The following is a 19,217-nucleotide window of genomic DNA, read 5'->3' as shown; positions in this document are numbered from 1 at the left end:
TTATCATTTTTACAATGCCAATATTTGTAATAAAAAATAATATACACATTGATTTCAATAACACAGAATACAATATATATGAAAATGTAGAAAAACATCCAAAATATTTAATAAATTTCAATTGGCACACTATTGTTTAACAGCGCAATTAAAACTGCGATTAATCACTATTAATTTTTTGGAGTTAATCACGTGAGATAACTGTGATTAATCGACAGCCCTATAAAATTGTTATACAATTAACTGAAAGACTACTTAGAACTTGTCCTACTGGTTTTATTTGGCTGTGATGATTGTGAAATTGCTTTCCCTAAAATGTGCAGGCTGTTGGAATCCAGGTCTTGAATAGAGGTTCAAGTGACCTCAATTGGAGTGACGTTACTGTGGTACAGCAGTATTTCCAAATCCTACCTAAAACATAACCTTATGGATACCTAAATCAGCAATTCTCAAACAGGAGTCTGGGGTCCCTGATGGGAGGAGGAGGTACATGTAGGTTTCAGAGAGTCTGCCAAAATAAACCAGACAGCAGGGCCAGCGTTAGACTCACTCTCGCTGGGGTCCAGTGCAGAAAACTGAAGTCAGAGAGCTGCCGCCCAAGGTTCAAGCCAAAGGCCAAGCAACTTAGTTTTGTGGGGCCCTGGGCAATTGTCCTGCTTGTTACCCTCAAACATCAACCCTGGCTTTTAATCTACTGGATATGCAGAAGAACAGTTGTTGTGGCACAGGTGGGCTCTGGAATTTTTGTCTGTTGAGTGGGACCTCAGAAAGAAAAAGATCGAAAATCCCAAAAAATAATGGAAAAACCTTAACTGACTCAATCAGTGGCAGTATAACTGAACATTGTCAGCTTGAGATGGATACTCTCTCCTGCACTCCAAAAAATTTGTTCAACCAATCTGTCATTCTCCAAAAGCAGATTCAGATCCTGGAGAATGGCTCATCTTCCAAAAATAGAAATACAGCCCTGTGTGCACTGAAATCTCGTAAGCATGATCCAGCTATATTGGTCTCAGTCAACTGTTTCTGTCTATAGCTACAGGGTAGCTTTCCTCAATGTTCCTCCTTACTCTCCTGTAAATGTTCTTGTTTTCCTTCTATTCTAATCGTGTTTTGGATTTTCTGCTCTTCTCTACTGCCTCCAAGATCCATTTTGGAGAGTCTTGGCCAATATAGGGCATGGAAGTTATGGGGCATTGAGTGGCCTACTCTAAACTGTCTGCTTTGGTGATAATGCACCTCTCAGCTAGATCTGAACTACTTGCCCTATACAGTCCCCACTTCCATAGTGTAACCCCCACTCCTCCTGGGTGTGGTGCTCTGTCCCCTCTAGTGGCACCGAGACGACTTAGATATTGGTGAGTCTGGCATAGCCTTAGCTAAGGGCCATGTGACTTTTGACTCATGCAGTAGAGGCTCATGCATTTAGCTCAGAGGTGGGCAAACTTTTTGGCCCGAGGGACACATCTGGGTATGGAAATTGTATGGTGGGTCATGAATACACATGAATTTGGGGGTTGGGGTGTGGGAGCGGCTGAGGGCTCTGGCTGGGGGTGTGGGCTCTGGGGTGGGGCCAGAAATGAGGAGTTCAGGGTGAGGGAGGGGACTCCGGGCTGGGGCAGGGGGTTGGGATGTGGAGGGGGGTGAGGGTTCAGGCTGGGGGTACAGGCTCTGGGGTGGGGCTGGGGATGAGGGGTTGGGAGTCCAAGTGGGTGCTCCGGGCTGGGACAAAGAGGTTTGGAGGGTGGGAGGGGGATCAGGGCAGGGGATTGGGGTGTGGGAGAGGGTATGGGGTACAGGCCCCAGGCGGTGCTTACCTCAAGCAACTTTTGGAAGCAGCGGCATGTCCCACCTCCGGCTCCTATGCAGAGGCACAGCCATTCAGGTCAGCACGCTGCCCCGTCCACAGGTGCCAATCCTGCAGCTCCCATTGGCCGTGGTTCCTGACCAATGGGAGCTGTGGAGCCCCTTGGCTGATCCTGTGCATAGGAGCCGGAAGGGGGACATGCTGCTGCTTTCGGGAGCTATGCGGAGCCACAGCACATGTGGAGCGGGGCAAGCCCCTGGCTGGAACGGGACAAGCCCCGGACCCCGCTTCCAGGCAGGAGCTCGAGGGCCAGATTAAAATGTCAGAAGGGCCGGATGTGGCCCCCAGGCCATAGTTTGCCCACCCCCAATTTAGCTCGAGGTCCCAGGTTTGATCCTGTCGACTGGGGTCTGTCTGTGTTACAATAGCTCATCATCACTATGGAGGAAGAAAAAGCAAAAAAGCCAACAAAGTTAGAAAATTAGTAACCTCCCCTCAGCAGCAGTTATCCCCTGTTTCCTTTTGTCTTACTTTTAATATATGCAGGCTACTCTCCCTTTTCCATTTAAATTCTGAGTCTGATTCTCTTCCCCTAAACTGGGGCATTCCTTCTGCAATTTCAACTAGTTAGCCAAGGGAGCACTCTCTTTCTTCCTTCCTTCCTTCCTGTTCTTTCACCATCATCTTTTTTAAGCTAGTTTCTCCCATTGCTGGTACCTTGATGTCTTTTGTCACAGACTGCAAATCATCCAAGCTTTCCAACTATTCTAGGAGAAAACCAGAGTTTAGCACACTGAGCCAACAAAAATAGCTAAGAATGTGCATGTCATACATGCATACTAAATTGGAGACTTCAACAAAGAAGATTTTTCCTTCTCTCTCCTTTGAAGAGGCTGAAGTTTCTTCTTTATCTTTTTGGTCCTCTTTGAATTGAATTTAAAATGAGTGCAGTGATGATTTGGGAATACCATTCAGCAGTCATTAGAGATGTGTGTTGACTTATTCTGAAAAGAGTAGTTTCAGCAGGGTTTGTCACGAATTTCAGAAAAAAGCATGGGAAGACAGAGAAGATGTTTAAGCTAATCCTCCTGAAGAGGATGATTGCATTTCTCAGTTAATAAAGACTTGTTTTTGTAATCTGGGCAGCTGCTTCCAAAAATCTAGCCAATAAGCAAGCAGAGCATTACTGGAAAAAAGATTATGAAGCTTTTGTAACAGACTTAAAGGATTCTGTAGTGATTGGTACCATAGTTCTTCAGATATCCCCTTGATGAAACTTTTTAAAAGGCTAAAGCCAATCTTGAACTGAACAAAATAAAGGGATGAAAGGAACAGTACTTCTTCTTCGAGTGATTGCTCACATCCATTCCAGTTAGGTGTGCGCGCCGCGCGTGCACGTTCGCCGGAAACTTTTTACCCTAGCAACTCCAGTGGGCCGGCAGGTCGCCTCCTGGAGTGGCGCCGCCATGGCGCCCAATATATATCCATGCCGGCCCGCCTGCTCCTCAGTTCCTTCTTACCGCCGTGTCGGTCGTTGGAACTGTGGAGCGCGGCATAGCTGTCCTCCACGTCCCTAGCTCTCCTAGTTATCTATCGTTTATCTATCGTTTATCTCTAGTACTATTGTAGTTGTTAATTAGTTTAAGTAGTAGTTAAGTTAAGTAGTTGTTAAATAGTTCTTCGCCGGGGGCTTAGCCCTTCCCGGCACCCGGCGCCAGGCTCATGCCTGTTTCGCCGGGCTTCAAGCAGTGTGCGGCCTGCAAGAAGCCCATGCCTACCAGCGATCCCCACGAAGCGTGCCTGAAGTGCCTAGGGGAATCGCACAGATCCGACAAGTGCCGCATCTGTAAGGCTTTTAAGCCAAGGACAAAGAAGGAGAGGGATCAAAGACTCCGAACTCTCCTTATGGAGGCGGCACTTGACCCGACGGCTTCGCAGGCCGTGATCTCGGCGCCGGCACCGGATCGCACCGGCACAGAGAAGACTCCCCGGCACCGACCTTCTCCGGCACGGGAGACAGAGCCAAGGCCGTCGAAGTCCGCTACTCCGGCCAGGCAGACCCGGCTAGAGCGCCCGGCCTCGACATCGGCCGCGGCGCCGCCGGCACCGTCGACTCCGGGCCCGGCGGGTCCGTCGAGTCCGGTGCCGCCGAGCTCCCCCACGAGATCTGGGGTTGAGATAGTGGTCCCATCCACACCGGAGACCTTCGCCTCGGCTCGGGACCTCATAGCCCTGACTGAGCCCACTCGGCTGCCACCCCCGGTACCTCCGGTGCGGGTCGTGTCCAGAGGCAAGCCCATGATGTCGGCACCACCTCGAGACTCTCGTTCGCGATCCAGGTCCCGACGTCATGGTCGCTCCAGGTCCCGCCGCCGCTTGCAGTCCCGGCACCGCTCCCCTCAGCGGTACCGGTCGCACTCGCGGCACCGGTCGACATCAAGACGATCGCGGTCAGGTTCCAGTCGCCGAGACCGGCACCGCGATTCCAGGAGCAGGTCCCGACGCTATTCGCCGCACCGGTCGACCTCCCGGCACCGAGCTGGTGGCAGGTCCCGGTCCCGGTCGACCTCCCGGCACCGAGCTGGTGGCAGGTCCCGGCACCGAAGCGGCGCCCGGTACCGATCCGGATCCCGGCACCGTGACAGAACCCGGTCCTGATCCCGATCCCGGCACCGATATGACTCCCGGCACCGGTCCCCGGCACCGAGACGATCCTCCGTGCCGACCCGCGCAGACCCTTACCATCCAGGGTCGGCCCCACCATGGCCCTCTAGACAGCCGTCCGTATCCTCGCAAACGGACAGCGGGTATGCGCTGGGCACCGACCGGCAGGCGGCGCTATTCAGTGATCCACCGCAGCAGGACCAAGGCCCGCAACAATGGGGATTCTGGACACCCTGGGCATACCATCAGGCCCAGGGCCCCCAACAGCTCCCTGCTAGGCCGGCGACTGCGGAGCGTAGGGCTCCTGAAGCCTCGTTGTCTCGCCCCCCCTCCCTCCCCGGATGGGGAGGAAGGGTCCAAGCAACAAGACTCCGCTTTGGCTCCTGAGGCAGAGGCGAGGGCTGAGGAAGACCCACAGTTAGACACTCTCTTGCCTGGGGTCTCCTCATCCTCCTCCCCGGATGAAGCAGTGGCTGGTACCTCCTCCAACAGGCCCCCCCCCCCGCTGGATCTCAGGGCGCACCAAGACCTCCTCAGGCGATTAGCTCAAAATCTGAGTCTGCAAGCCGAGGAGGTCTCGGAGATAGAGGATCCAATTGTCACCATCCTCTCATCTGACGCTCCCACCAGGGTCGCCCTGCCCTTCATACGAACCATCCAGGCCAACGCCAACACCGTCTGGCAGTCTCCGGCCTCCATTCATCCTACTGCCAAGGGCGTCGAGAGGAAGTACATGGCCCCTTCTAAAGGCTATGAGTACCTCCATGTGCACCCGACACCGGGTTCCCTGGTGGTTCAATCCGTGAATGATAGAGAGCGTCATGGCCAGGAGGCTCCAGCCCCCAAATCCAGAGAAGCCAGGCGGATGGACCTCCTCAGCCGTAAGGTGTACTCAGCTGGGGCGCTGCAGCTCAGGGTCTCCAACCAGCAAGCCCTGCTGAGCAGATACGCCTTCAATTCCTGGGTGGCAGCAGACAAATTTAAGGAGCTGCTGCCACAAGACGCTCGCCAAGAGTGGGCGGCCATCTCGGATGAAGGCAAGAAGGTCGCACGCACGGCCTTGCAAGCCTCCTTGGACGCTGCAGACTCGGCTGCCCGTACCCTCGCGTCGGGAGTTACGATGCGTCGCATCTCCTGGCTGCAGGTTTCCGGCCTTCCGCCGGAACTCCAGCATACTATACAGGACCTTCCTTTCGAAGGCCAGGGCTTGTTCTCCGACAAGACAGACCCCAGACTCAAAGAGTCTGAAAGATAACCGAGTCATCATGCGGTCCCTCGGGATGCACACTCCCGTGACGCAGCGTAGACCCTTCCGGCCACAGCAACAACAACAGCGCAGGCCGTTTTCCCAGTTCCGCCAGCGGCAGGACCTTAACAGGCGCCGCGGCAGGAATGGAAGGCGCAGGCATTCGGGGAACCAAGGAGGGCAGAACCAAGGCTCCTCTAAGCCCCTGCCTGGACCTAAGCCTTCATTTTGAAGGTGCGCCCGAGGGCGCAGTAACAGTTTCCCTAATGGATCCTTCCCCCCCGTTTTCCAACCGCCTTTCGTTTTTCTTCCCGGCGTGGTCCCAAATAACATCGGACCGCTGGGTCTTAAGCACGGTGCAGACGGGATACCGCCTGCAGTTTGTTTCATTTCCTCCTTCCCGCCCCCCTTCCTCGTCCCTCTTCAGGGACCCCTCTCACGAGCAATTCCTTCGGCAGGAGGTGCAGACGCTCCTCAGCAAAGGAGCTATAGAGGCGGTTCCGGAAAACGAGAAAGGCAAGGGGTTTTATTCCCGCTACTTTCTGATCCCCAAGGCCAAGGGAGGCCTCAGGCCTATCCTCGACCTGCGAGAGCTCAACAAATACCTGGTGAAGTTGAAGTTCCGCATGGTATCCCTGGGGACCATTATCCCATCCCTGGATCTGGGAGACTGGTACGCCGCCCTCGACATGCAGGACGCGTATTTTCACATTGCCATTTGGCCACGCCACAGACGTTTCCTCCGCTTCGTTGTGGGGGCTCTTCATTATCAATTTGCAGTCCTCCCATTTGGCCTGTCCACGGCCCCGAGAGTGTTTACAAAATGCATGGCAGTTGTTGTGGCGCATCTTCGGCGCAATCGTGTCCACGTGTTTCCTTATCTGGACGATTGGTTGATTCGGGGCATGTCGGAACAACAAGTCAACAGCCATGTCCACGTGATCACCGGCATGTTCGCAAGTCTGGGCCTCTTGGTAAACACAGACAAGTCCACCCTGATGCCCACACAGAAGGTGGAATTTATTGGGGCCGTCCTGGACGCCACTGTGGGCAGGGCCTTGCTGCCACTGCAACGATTCCAGACCATGTCGGCGATCGTTCAACGTTTGCGGTCAGCCCCATTGACGTCAGTGCGGACATGTCTAACCCTGTTAGGCCACATGGCGGCTTGCACCTTTGTGACCGATTACGCTCGGCTCCGCATGAGGCCCCTCCAGCTGTGGCTTATCAATCATTACAGGCCGTCAAGGCAGCCGTTAGACATGTTAGTCACAATCCCCCAGAAGGTCTTAGACTCTCTCGGCTGGTGGCTGGACCAGTCCGTGTTATGTGCGGGTCTCCCTTTCCACCCCCCTCAGCCCTCGGTATCCCTAACAACGGATGCCTCAGATCTAGGCTGGGGGGCCCACCTAGGGACCCTGCGGACGCAGAGCCTGTGGTCCCAGGAGGAGGTGGGGCTACACATCAACATGCGGGAGTTGAGAGCGGTCCGCCTTGCTTGTCAAGCGTTCTGTCATCAGCTTCAGGGTCGTTGTGTCGCCGTGTTCACGGACAACACGACGACCATGTACTATATCAACAAGCAGGGCGGCACCAGGTCCTCCTCCCTGTGCCACGAGGCGATACGACTCTGGGACTTTTGCGTAGCCCACTCCATTCACCTCAGGGCTTCCTTCCTCCCCGGAGTACGGAACACGCTGGAGGATCGATTGAGCAGATCCTTCCTGTCACACGAGTGGTCCCTCCGCCCGGACGTCGCTCTCTCCATTTTCCAGAGGTGGGGTTATCCCCGGGTGGACCTCTTTGCGTCCAAGGGGAACAGGAAGTGCCAAGCATTCTGCTCCTTTCAGGGCAGGGAGCCGGGGTCGATAGCGGATGCCTTCCTCATCCAGTGGTCGTCCCACCTGTATTATGCGTTTCCCCCGTTCCCTCTGGTCCACAGGGTCCTGCTGAAGGTGCGCAGGGACAGGGCTCACGTGATCATGGTGGCCCCGGCATGGCCCAGGCAGCACTGGTACACCATGCTGCTGGACCTGGCCGTAGCCGACCCAGTTCCCCTGCCCCTTCATCCGGACCTGATCACCCAGGAACACGGGACCCTCTGTCACCCAGACCTGCAGTCGCTGCACCTGGCGGCGTGGCTCCTGCGTGGCTGACTGGTTCTGAGCTGCGCTGCTCCACGCCGGTGAGGGAGGTGCTCTTGAGCAGCAGGAAACCGTCCACAAGAGCCACATATTCGGCAAAATGGAAGCGCTTCTCCTGTTGGTGCGTAGAGAGAAATCTCCGCCCTATGGAAGTTTCGGTGACCGACATCTTAGACTACGTTTGGTCCCTCAAAGGGCAAGGTCTGGCCATATCGTCGTTGCGAGTCCACCTAGCAGCTATCTCCACCTTTCACCCGGGTGCGGATGGTCGCTCCGTTTTTTCTCACCCAACGGTGTCGAGATTCCTTAAGGGGCTGGAACGTTTATTCCCTAACGTCCGTCCCCCTGCTCCAACCTGGGATCTTAACCTGGTGTTGTCCCGGCTCATGGGGCCCCCCTTTGAGCCGTTAGCTACTTGCTCCCTGCTTTACCTCTCTTGGAAGACTGCCTTTCTAGTAGCTATCACCTCAGCTAGACGGGTGTCGGAACTCCGAGCTCTTGTGGTAGACCCCCCATATACGGTCTTCCACAAAGACAAGGTGCAACTGAGACCACACCCTGCCTTTCTACCCAAGGTGGTCTCAGCCTTCCACGTCAACCAAGAGATATTCCTCCCGGTTTTTTTCCCGAAACCTCACTCCTCAGGCAGGGAGCAGCAGCTCCACTCGCTTGATGTCCGTAGGGCTCTCGCGTTCTACGTGGAGAGGACCAAACCCTTCCGCAAATCCCCCCAGCTTTTCGTGGCGGTAGCGGACCGTATGAAAGGGCTTCCTATCTCCTCCCAGAGGTTATCCTCTTGGGTAACGTCCTGCATCAGGACCTGTTATGACTTGGCCCGTGTCCCTACAGGCCGTGTGACTGCGCATTCTACCAGGGCGCAGGCGTCGTCGCTGGCTTTCCTCGCCTGTGTGCCCATCCAGGAAATCTGTCGGGCAGCGACCTGGTCATCGGTCCACACCTTTGCTTCCCACTACGCCCTGGTCCAGCAGTCAAGAGAGGATGCGGCCTTCGGAACTGCAGTGCTCCATGCCGCGACTTCTCACTCCGACCCCACCGCCTAGGTATGGCTTGGGATTCACCTAACTGGAATGGATGTGAGCAATCACTCGAAGAAGAAAAGACGGTTACTCACCTTTGTAACTGTTGTTCTTCGAGATGTGTTGCTCACATCCATTCCACACCCGCCCTCCTTCCCCACTGTCGGAGTAGCCGGCAAGAAGGAACTGAGGAGCGGGCGGGCCGGCAGGGATATATATTGGGCGCCATGGCGGCGCCACTCCAGGGGGCGACCTGCCGGCCCACTGGAGTTGCTAGGGTAAAAAGTTTCCGGCGAACGTGCACGCGCGGCGCGCACACCTAACTGGAATGGATGTGAGCAACACATCTCGAAGAACAACAGTTACAAAGGTGAGTAACCGTCTTTTCTGCAGTACTCTTTGTAATATCATTTGTTTCTCTTATTGGAGGTGTAACTTTGTTTTAGTTCCCAGAAGAATTATTTGGCTTTGACACTGGACATTTTTCAGGATCTTAAAGATTCATGGAAGTTCACTTTTTGGTCTGAATAAAGCTTCTCTGAAAAAAATCAATAAAGATGCTTCAGATTTAAAGGGAGTGTGAATTGCGCAAGATGCTAAACACATTCCATTTGTAAATACCTGGTAATGGAGACAGCTCATTTGTCGCACCAGAGCCAACAGGTATTTGTTATTTCTGGTTTTCTGTGTATTGGGAGCAGTCTTCTCCTAAAATGAGGTCCAAGAAGTGACAATGAATGCTTGTCATCCCAAGAGGACTGCCTGTAAAAGACAAGCATTGCTGTTTCTTCTAAGAATGGGACTGAACTATTGCAGACAGATGGTCTCTATAGATTATACAGTCTACTGGTTTCCAGGGTTCCTCTATACTCCCCTCCATTCTTAATAAAGTCCTCCCTTCCTTCCAGTTAAGCCAGGAGCTGGTCTTTTTATTTTGAGCTACAGTTCAGAACCTTTAGGCACCTTGCAGCACTCTACTTTTTCCAATATTTCTGGGGCAAATGCTTTAGGTATTTTAATGTATAAAAAAACAAACAGGAGGTTTTTGATGGGTACTAGATCTTTACCTTCTGTCAAAGTTAGACTCAGGACTCAGTTTGTCAGACCACTCTTTTATTAGCACAGCGCTCTGCTAATAACATCTAGATAATGTGAGCACCATGCAAGACACAAACTATCTTATTTATACAGATAAAAGAGCGGGAATTAGACAAAGGGACAAAGAAAGCAAAACAGTAAAATTCACCTGGGGCACAGCATGCATAGCCTACTTCCTTACTAACTCTTATCGATCTAAGGCTAATAATTCACCAATTGCCCTTAAACGGTGCAATTGTTCTATGTTAATGTCTGTATTCCTGAGGCCTGGATTGCAGCATTCCAACAATTTTGCTTAAAGGTACAGACAGCATTTCTTTAATCCTTTCTATTTTCACAATATAATTCATTCTACTTTCACACTTCTCAGCTGCTCAGTGAAAATCTCTTTTCCACAGATTCTTTTCTGCTTATTTGGGAAATTTCTACTCTGTACTGTAGATATAAAAGGATGCCTTCCTACTCCTGTACTATCCATATGCATCCACCAGTATGTTGCTCTTTCTTTTCCGATACCCACCCCAATTATGTGTGTTTCATTCTTTCAGTCAGAAACATTGCCCTTCTTTTTTATAAACCTATTTCTATGTTTCACTTGGTGACCTTGCAAAACAAAATTGCTCTCAAACAAATATCTTGAAGAGCCCTTTGCCGTCAACATCTTTGCCACTGTGGGTTTTTGTGGCTGGTGAAATATGTCGCATAGATTCAGTGAAGGGAAATGGTCATCAGGCAGTTTCCTTTACTATAATCCTTTAACCTTGATGATCAGTTTAATAGTTAAACTGTTCCTTCCTCTAGCCCATTTTGGTAGAATACAACAATGGAACCTATAGGTTACTGAAATCTTCAAAGGAAAATTAAAAGTGACCTCAGGTTTCTGCCATTCAAAGGCCATGGCTTCATAACATTTGGGAGAAATATGGGCAATTGAATAGACTGGCTCAGCTGTCAAACTCCGGACCCAGGCAAGTGGGAACTCAAAACACAGTAGAAAATATTTTTTTTAGATAGATTTTGCTGAGGTGTGATACCCATTAGTTTCAATTATTAACAGGAAACTCCCAATGAAGTCTTCAGGTGGTGGTTCTCTCCGAGCTCCTCCTCCTATTTTCCTTTGCTTTCCTTTTTATTTTTGATTTGTTTTTTGTTACATGATGATGTGACTCAAGTTTGGCAGCTGCACTCTGCCTGAGAATAGGGGACAGCACTGTCCAGTCTGCCAGTTTCATATGAAAATATCAATATAGAAGCTGAGTTCCCTCCCTCTTCTCCATTTTTTGACTTTTTCTCTCTAAAGTTTTTTTCTTTTACTAAACTTTTTTTTAGAAGTATTTCCTGTGGTCACATTACTTATCCAACGAATCATCAGTTCTAGTGTCTAGCAGAAGAGTTCTGCAGTGTTGCCTCTGCATCTTCTAGAGCAGGGGTCGGCAACCTTTCAGAAGTGGCATGCTGAGTCTCGTTTATTCACTCTAATTTAAGGTTTTGCGTGCCAGTAATACATTTTAACGTTTTTAGAAGATCTCTTTCTGTAAGTCTATAATATAATATATAACTAAACTATTGTTGTATGTAAGTAAATAAGGTTTTTAAAATGTTTTAAAAGCTTCATTTAAAATTAAATTAAAATGCAGAGCCCCCTGGTTCGGTGGCCAGGACCTGGGCTGTGTGAGTGCCACTGGAAATCAGCCTGCGTGCCACCTTTGGCAGCATGCCATAGGTTACCTACCCCTGTTCTAGAGAGTGGAATGAACCACTCTGTTAGCTGAACATCTTGGAGAGTCTTATAATTTGACATTGTTTTTGTTAGCCTCAGAGGAGAGGATTACTGCATGGGTGGTGGTGAAGTTAGCTTTCCTTTTGCTGAAACCTTCTACTAGCAGTTTCACAAAGAATTTTCAGATCTTTAAAAACATATATAAGGAAAGAATAGCTGAAAACATTTCATACCCCTGATGACTGCGTGAATATATAAATACTTCATTATAATATACAGTGAGTGCTTGGATCTCCTCATCTTTGTGGTATTCACACATTGTACCTCTCAAGATACTACTTATATAAAGTGTATTATTATATGTATTGCCAAACAGTAGTGTTTAAATATATACAATTTCTGCAAAACTATCCATCATACATACTGTTGTAGGATGGATTATTTTAAATGTATTACTATTCACAACATTTTTGTCTCTTCAGCTACATTGCTATCTTAGTAAAGTGATTTTCTACTAGGTTTAATAATGTATTTAATTTAGTACTATGAGTAAATTAGTCGGAGAAGCAGACAGGGAGAGATGAAATAATTTCAACACAGTGAAATGGTGGCAGTTACTGGAATTTAAATAGCTACAGATTTTTCTTTAGTGCTCACAATTTTTTTAAATATAGTCTTTGTCTTCTCTATTAAATTCCTAATTATGACTTACATGAAAACCACTTTCTTTGGAGAGAGGACTGTAATATACATTCAGGATTTCATTAATGGAAATATAGCAATTCTGAGAGTGTTCTAATGTTTTAACATTGAGTTAAACTTGAGACAAACAGTATTAAATTGATCTCCTATTTGTAAGAGCTAAAGGGATTTTTTAAATTCAGGTGAATTCTCTTGTCTCGGTGAATGAATTAATTACTTACAGTGATCAGCTTTCAACTGGTAAAACACAAATGCAGAAATCAATCAGTATGTTACACTGATGCTTTAAAATTTTAATACTGAGTTTTGGTATTTTAAAGGCTCTTGTGTAATGTTCAAACAGCTGAGTACAAGTAAGTAAATGCTAGTGGGAAATGTTCTGTTATTCAATATGAGAACAGATGGTAACTAGTTTATTTGCTAAAAGCTATAATTTCTCAAAGTTGAATCTTTTGAACTATACAACTATCCCTGCTTCATGTGTTAATTGAGGGACAAATAAACTTTTAATATTCTTGTTTCTTATCACATTAAGATGCATTTTTTTTTATCATAATGGCGTAGCCAAATGTTTTTAATTTCATCTGAATGCTTTTGGCCACATATGTTTAGGCAGGAAAGAAGTTGACAAAAAGCATGCAGTTGCATGTTTAACAAATCTTCAAACTTTGTTTTGAAACATCACCTCTAAAATAAAAAAGCATTGAGTAGGTTTATTGTATGAATAACCCTACTCCATTAAGTACATGACTTTTTATCCCTTGCAGCTATGTTCAATTGCATTTTATCTCTGCTGCTCTTCCACTCTTATTTCACTCTTGACCCTATTTCTAGGAGATGTGCGAGTAAGAAGTCGGGCAGGATTTGAAACAGAAAGAAGAGGTTCTCATCCATACATTGATATCCGTATTTTTCACTGTAAGTATTTGAAAGCAGATAAATGACAAATACATGAAGGCTTCCATTAATTCTAACTTCTGGGCCTCTAAAATTAATGCTATTAGCTGCTTATGTAACAAGAAACTATTCTTGAACTTTTCAGAAAAATCTTTCTAGCACTTCATCCTTGTTATCCCAAAAATAATACAGAAGAATCCCAATGCTCAATATTACTTTATATTCTGGAAAATATAGTTTAAACTTATGAATACATCATGACTAGACACAGGTTTTTGAATGAAGTGAAGTATCATCTTGTGTCCAGCAATGGATGCACTTATATTTGCTTGGAAGAGACAAGAAAGAGTACTTTTCCAGCTTTTACAAAGAGTTAGATGGTTCTGGAAGTGGAGACCTTTACACATAGGATGAAAGTTGAAAAGATCTTCAGTAGGTTTCAGTGTCCCTGAAGAGATCTTAATCTTTTGAAAGGCTCCATTAATTTAGCACATGCAGATAATGCTGAAAAATATGGGTGGGAGGGAATCAACCTAAAATCAAACTTAAAGCAGTATAAGAAAGTAATGAGTTTAAACAATTTGTTTAATTGGAAATGTGCTAGGAAACATAATTAGTCTTTAAAAAAAATACTGTAAACTTAAGTCAGAATTTGACTTTTTTTTTTTTATTTTTCTTATGATTAAACACCCCAGCACTATGGTACAAAAGCTGCAGTATCCACAGGATAGTGCAATGGTTAGGGCAGTGACATAGGATGTGGAAGACCTACGTTCAGTTTTCTTCTGCCATGGACTTCCTGTGTAACCTTGGGCAAGCCATTTAGCTTCTCTACGCCTCTGTTCTCCATGTGTAAAATGGGGATGATAATGATTCTCTAGCTCATAGGGGTTTTGTGAGGGTCATACGTTGAAAGATTATGAAGTATTTTGAGATCTACTGATGAAAACAGCTATATAAGAAATAATCATTTATGTTTATACACTATAACATGAACATTCAGTAAATAAGCAGGTAATTTAAATTTTAACTCTTTAAAAATCACTAATAAATTAAATGTACAAATATGAAAGGTATTTTAAATGGCTTGTTACAAAGTATCCATGTACATTAGTATCACAGATATCAGTACAGTTCTGTGAATGTGTTTAAGTGCAATGGGAGAAGGTGGAAAAAAAAATCTTCTGTTGGCTCTAATTAAAATGTGGCTGTTATAATGACTTAAATGATGGTAGCAGAAAAAAAACACCCCCAAATCTGTTCTAGTTATTCCCTCTGTTGCACTAACTTATTTTTAAAGTGGGTGTAATTGGTGGTCTAAAACCCTTAAAACTAGTTATTAAAATTACACAAAACAAGTGAGAAAGCAAAGTTTGAAGAGTATGAGGTACTAAATTCTCCAGTGAAGGGGCATTTAGATTTTGTCACAAAAGTATTCCTTTTAAAAATTGGTAATCCTCCCAATATTCAGCAAAATAAGACATTGCAGAAATAATATGCAATTTATTAATGTTAAATTTTAAAATACATTTTGTGAATGCAAGTCATTGACATTCTTCACATTCTTATAGACAAATTGATACAAAGAAAGTCTAGTTTAAAAAAAAAAACAAAACAAAAAAAAAACCCCACCTCTGTCTGGCATTGCTATCTAGATTTATGTACTGTGCTCATCACTGTGTGTCATCACGTAATATTTGTCCATCAGTGCTTCTGCTCACTCAGGCCAAGAACCCAACTTTTAGTAGCATTAAACTTGGTACCAAGAAATGTCTTGGCTACAACTTTTTCTTGAGCCAACTGTTGTGAGCTTTTGTGTGCGCACAATTCCCCAGCTCTTCCTAGGAATGCAGGTGTGAGGCCAAAATGGGAAGCTGTACCTTGTTTCAGTCCCCTACCGCATGGAACAGTTTTTTTTTTTTCCCAATAATTCCCCTGCAAATGGGTGGATTCCAGCCCAGTTTTTCTTCACTTGTAATCCTTCCATGTATCAATTGAAAGTAAATCCTTCTTTCTTTCCTCTCTGCAGTCCTGTTCAGGGTTTTCCCTCCCCCTCAAGCCTCTTCAAGCAAAGATGCACTGTATCTTACTACCAATTCAGTCTCTGGGGGAGACTAGCTTTGACCTCTTCTTCTCAGCCCCCTCATGTTCTTTCTATGGTGATTCCAGGAGGATTTTGTAGCATTACATATGACGCAAACCCTGAAAAATTTGCCCTATTGAATATAAACTACCCTTCAAGAGGAGAAGGCAAGCGTGCCATCTTTTTGCCTTGGGCAAATTTGAAGAGATTCCAGTCCATTCTTCTCTAATAAAGATGTTTGAAAACAGGCTGTATTCTCTCTCCATCTGTTGCCACTGGGTGCCTTTGTCACCCTCCCGAGAAGTTTCCTTCCATCTCCCCAAATCTGAATGTTTGATTTGACCTTTCATGGCTGAAGGTGGACTTGAGTTCACATCGTGCTCAAAAACAGCTTTCATTAGCCTCTCTGATGTTCCTCATCTTCTCTTGCATTAACTAAGCTACATTTTGTCATCTGCAAATTTTGCCATTATCATTACCTACTCATTTTTCCGTATCATATTAAATAATTACACTGGTCCTAGTTCAGAACTTTGGATCGTCTCACTGTTAATCTTTTGCCATGATGACCTTTTATTTACTGCTTTGTTTTTTCTCATAACCAGTTTGTTCTGTGCCAGTACTTCCTGTGATAACTTATGTTTCTTTGATAGTCTTTTGTGAAGAATTTTATTAGGACTTCAAAACTAACCTTTTAACAAATAGTCAACTTGTTCTTTTACCTGTTCTTTTCTTGACAGGTTCAAAGAATTCAAACAGTTTTAAAGGCACAATTTTCCTGTAGGGAAACTGCTATGGTTTATCCCTATCAGAACATAATCATGTTTTTATAATTTAGCAATTTATCATTGTTATCATTTCAACCAGTTTGACCTGGTACTACAGTAAAACTTATTGGCCTGTAACTCTTGGGATCTCCTCTTGTTCCTATTAAGAAAAATGAATTAAAAAAAAAACCTCCCCCCCACCCCAAGTACAACACTTGCTACTGATTGCACATTTTTCTTAGGAACTTAAAAGAATGAAGTGGCGGAGATGCTAATTGATACACATGACTATTACAACTGTATCTCCGCTGACATAAGAAACCCAGTCAGAAAAAGGCATCTTCAAGAACCTGTCTCAGTGCTTGGTGGAAGTTAATTTGTATGACATGTTCCAGAATTTTATTCTCCTTGAGGCCAGTTTATTAAGATCCTGCATTCTGACACACACTACCCTGTGAATTTTGCTTTGGCGTCCTGGTGACATTTTTTGGCAATCACTCATACGTTACCTTTTAGAGTCCCGAATTCCTAGAAAAGATCTTTGTTTAGGACATCAGGTCTTGGAAGGGAGAACATCTTGCTCTACCTTAGCTGCTGCTTCTTCATCTAGGCAAGAAGCCAACTTCCTATCATGACCGTCTGGAATCTGAGCTGAATGAGGTGAAACTAGCTTGATGTGACTATCCATCCCTAAAATGGGTTTTCAGTGTCTGATAGATCTAATAGTTTCTGCACTGATTACCATTTCTCCAAAACCATTAAGAGGCTTTCTGGGCACCTAAACAACCTTAATTCTGTCCTTCAGCGACACCCTACAGTAACTGTATTTTTTTTTTCACTTCAGTCTTTGTGGTCCTAGGTTAGATTAAACTCACTTTTAAAGATGCATTAGATTTTACCTTCTTTTTTCTCATGTTGTCATTATAGGATCGAGTTAAGTTTGTTTGGATGCCCTAACTGTGCATTTCCGTACCTTAATGTGTTTGGATTTCTTTTACACTTCACTCTTAAATTTCTGGCTTTATAATGACAATATTTACGCTATTTGAATATTGTATTTTACCCTGTCAGCATTAACTCATCAGTTAAGCTGGGCACTAGATCATATGTGGTTGGAAGTGTAGGCACAGGCACAACGATCCATTAAAAGTTGGAAGTTGCAGGGAGGAGAGGAGAACAGCAAAATGACTGTCTATCTTTCTGGAAAATAGTCTTTTCCTTTAATATGCCTCAGAGATACTAACTGTCCTTTTTGGTAAGAAGAAAGTCAGTTTAGATGGTCTTCAGAGATTGTTATTTAAATCTTACTCTCTTCCCTTTAAGTGAAAACAAGACACTAAAATATGAAGGGAGGAGGAAAATGGTATTCTCTCTTGCTATGTCTTGCAATTTTCCCAGCATTTTTTTTGCAAGCAAGAAAACATGTGGCCTTATCAAGCACTCAGAGATCTGGCAAACTCTGTTTAAGGCATTGTTTTTAGTTTTCCTTTCTGGTCATAGGTTCATATCAAGGTTGCAAAGGCGGATTTGTCTTGGACAGCTGAAACAGATTTCTTCAGATGGAAAAGAAGAGAAACAAGGTGGTAAAGGAAAATGGAACATGAGGGAGTAGGTGACAACAGTAATACGGTAACTCCTCGCTTAACGTTGTAATTATGTTCCTGAAAAATGCAACTTTAAGCAAAACGATGTTAAGCGAATCCCATTTCCACATAAGAATTAATGTAAATGGGGAGGGTTAGATTCCAGGGACATTTTTTTCAGCCGATAAAAAACTATATATTGTATAGATATACACACAGTATATGTTTTAAACAAACAATTTAATACTGTTCGCAGCTGTGATAATTGTAAAGCTTGGTTGAGGTGAGGAAGTTAGAGGAGGGAAGAGGGAGGGATATTTCCCAGGGGATGCCTTGCTGCTAAATCATGAACTAGCACTCAGCTGAGCCCTCAAGGGTTAACACGTTGATGTAGCCTCTCACACAAGGCAGCATGAACACGAGGGAGGAGAGATAGCACAGCAAACAGAGACAGAGACACACCTTGTGTGTGGGAGAGAGAGAGAGAGAGAGATGCACACTGCCACTTTAAGTAAGGTGACCCACTCTTAATTGCATTGTCTTTTTAAGTGGATCAGAAAGTTGTGACAGCAGCTGCTGCCCCAGGCACTCTCTGTCTCTCTCCATCCATGTCCCCTCCCTGCTCTATATGGAGAAGGGGTAGCCAGGGGGCAGGGGAACACCATAACATTTGCCTCCCCCCCACTTCCCCTCCTGCACAGCAAGCAGGAGTCTCTCGGAGCAGCTGCAAGGCAGAGGGCAGGAGCAGCACGTGGCAGTGGGGCAAGGGACAGGTGACCTGCCCTGCAATTGATAGCCTGCTGGGCAACTGCAGCACAGGGAACTTAAGGGAGCTGATAGGGAGGGCTGATAAGGGGGCTACTGGTTACAAGCCCCCACCAGCTACTGCAATGGGCTGCTTTTCCTGCAAGCAGTGGACAAAGCAGGGGCTGCCAAACAACGTTAGAAGGGCACAACTTTAAACTAGCATATTCCCTAATTGATCACCAACGTAACAGTGAAACAACTTTAAGTGAGGAGTTACTGTACAAGGTTCACATCTTTGGTATTTGATGAGGATTTAGCCAAACCTGATGGTGTAATCTGGCTCCTTCTCTTTGTCCTGGTCAGATGAAGGCATCTTTCAGGATCAGGATGATGAAGGCCCAATGGTTTGATGGCAGATTCTGAAGATGCAATAGATATAGGATGTGTCTCCAGCCATGATGGTGAAGCTGAACTTCTTTCGGTCTACCTACCGAGCTGTACCCCCAGATAAGCAATGTCCAGAAAGGGGTGGCAACGTCATTCTCTTAAAAATTAAGCAATCTAAACCCATCTTTGGTGTTTTCAATTATAAACATCGCCTGCCTTTTCTAAACTCTTAGTTTATGTCAACCTGTGATGTTACTAGGAGCCTTGATGACTTTTTAAACTTTATGAAAGTAAGCAAATGGGAAGAAAAACTGGTACAAACAGATAGGCCTTTG

At 46.0% G+C, this 19,217-nt stretch overlaps 1 protein-coding gene across 7 annotated transcripts in view; it reads left to right on the top strand.

Moving 5' to 3' along the window:
- PDE7A (phosphodiesterase 7A) overlaps nucleotides 1–19,217 on the top strand; it is a 163,624-nt gene that overhangs the window by 101,162 nt on the left and 43,245 nt on the right. For 6 of the 7 annotated variants that reach the window (XM_030553196.1, XM_030553193.1, XM_030553192.1 and 3 more), the window contains exon 3: nucleotides 13,253–13,336. The exons of the other annotated variant lie outside the window; for it this stretch is intronic. In XM_030553196.1, coding sequence (XP_030409056.1) covers nucleotides 13,253–13,336 — 84 coding nt within the window. The remainder of the gene's footprint in view (nucleotides 1–13,252; nucleotides 13,337–19,217) is intronic. 7 annotated transcript variants of the gene reach the window in all.

This window comes from Gopherus evgoodei, chromosome 2 (genome assembly GCF_007399415.2).
Source record: "Gopherus evgoodei ecotype Sinaloan lineage chromosome 2, rGopEvg1_v1.p, whole genome shotgun sequence".
NCBI classification, from domain to species: domain Eukaryota; kingdom Metazoa; phylum Chordata; order Testudines; family Testudinidae; genus Gopherus; species Gopherus evgoodei.
Note: the sequence above shows the minus strand (reverse complement) of the source record. Positions and strands in the feature narration are given on the sequence as shown.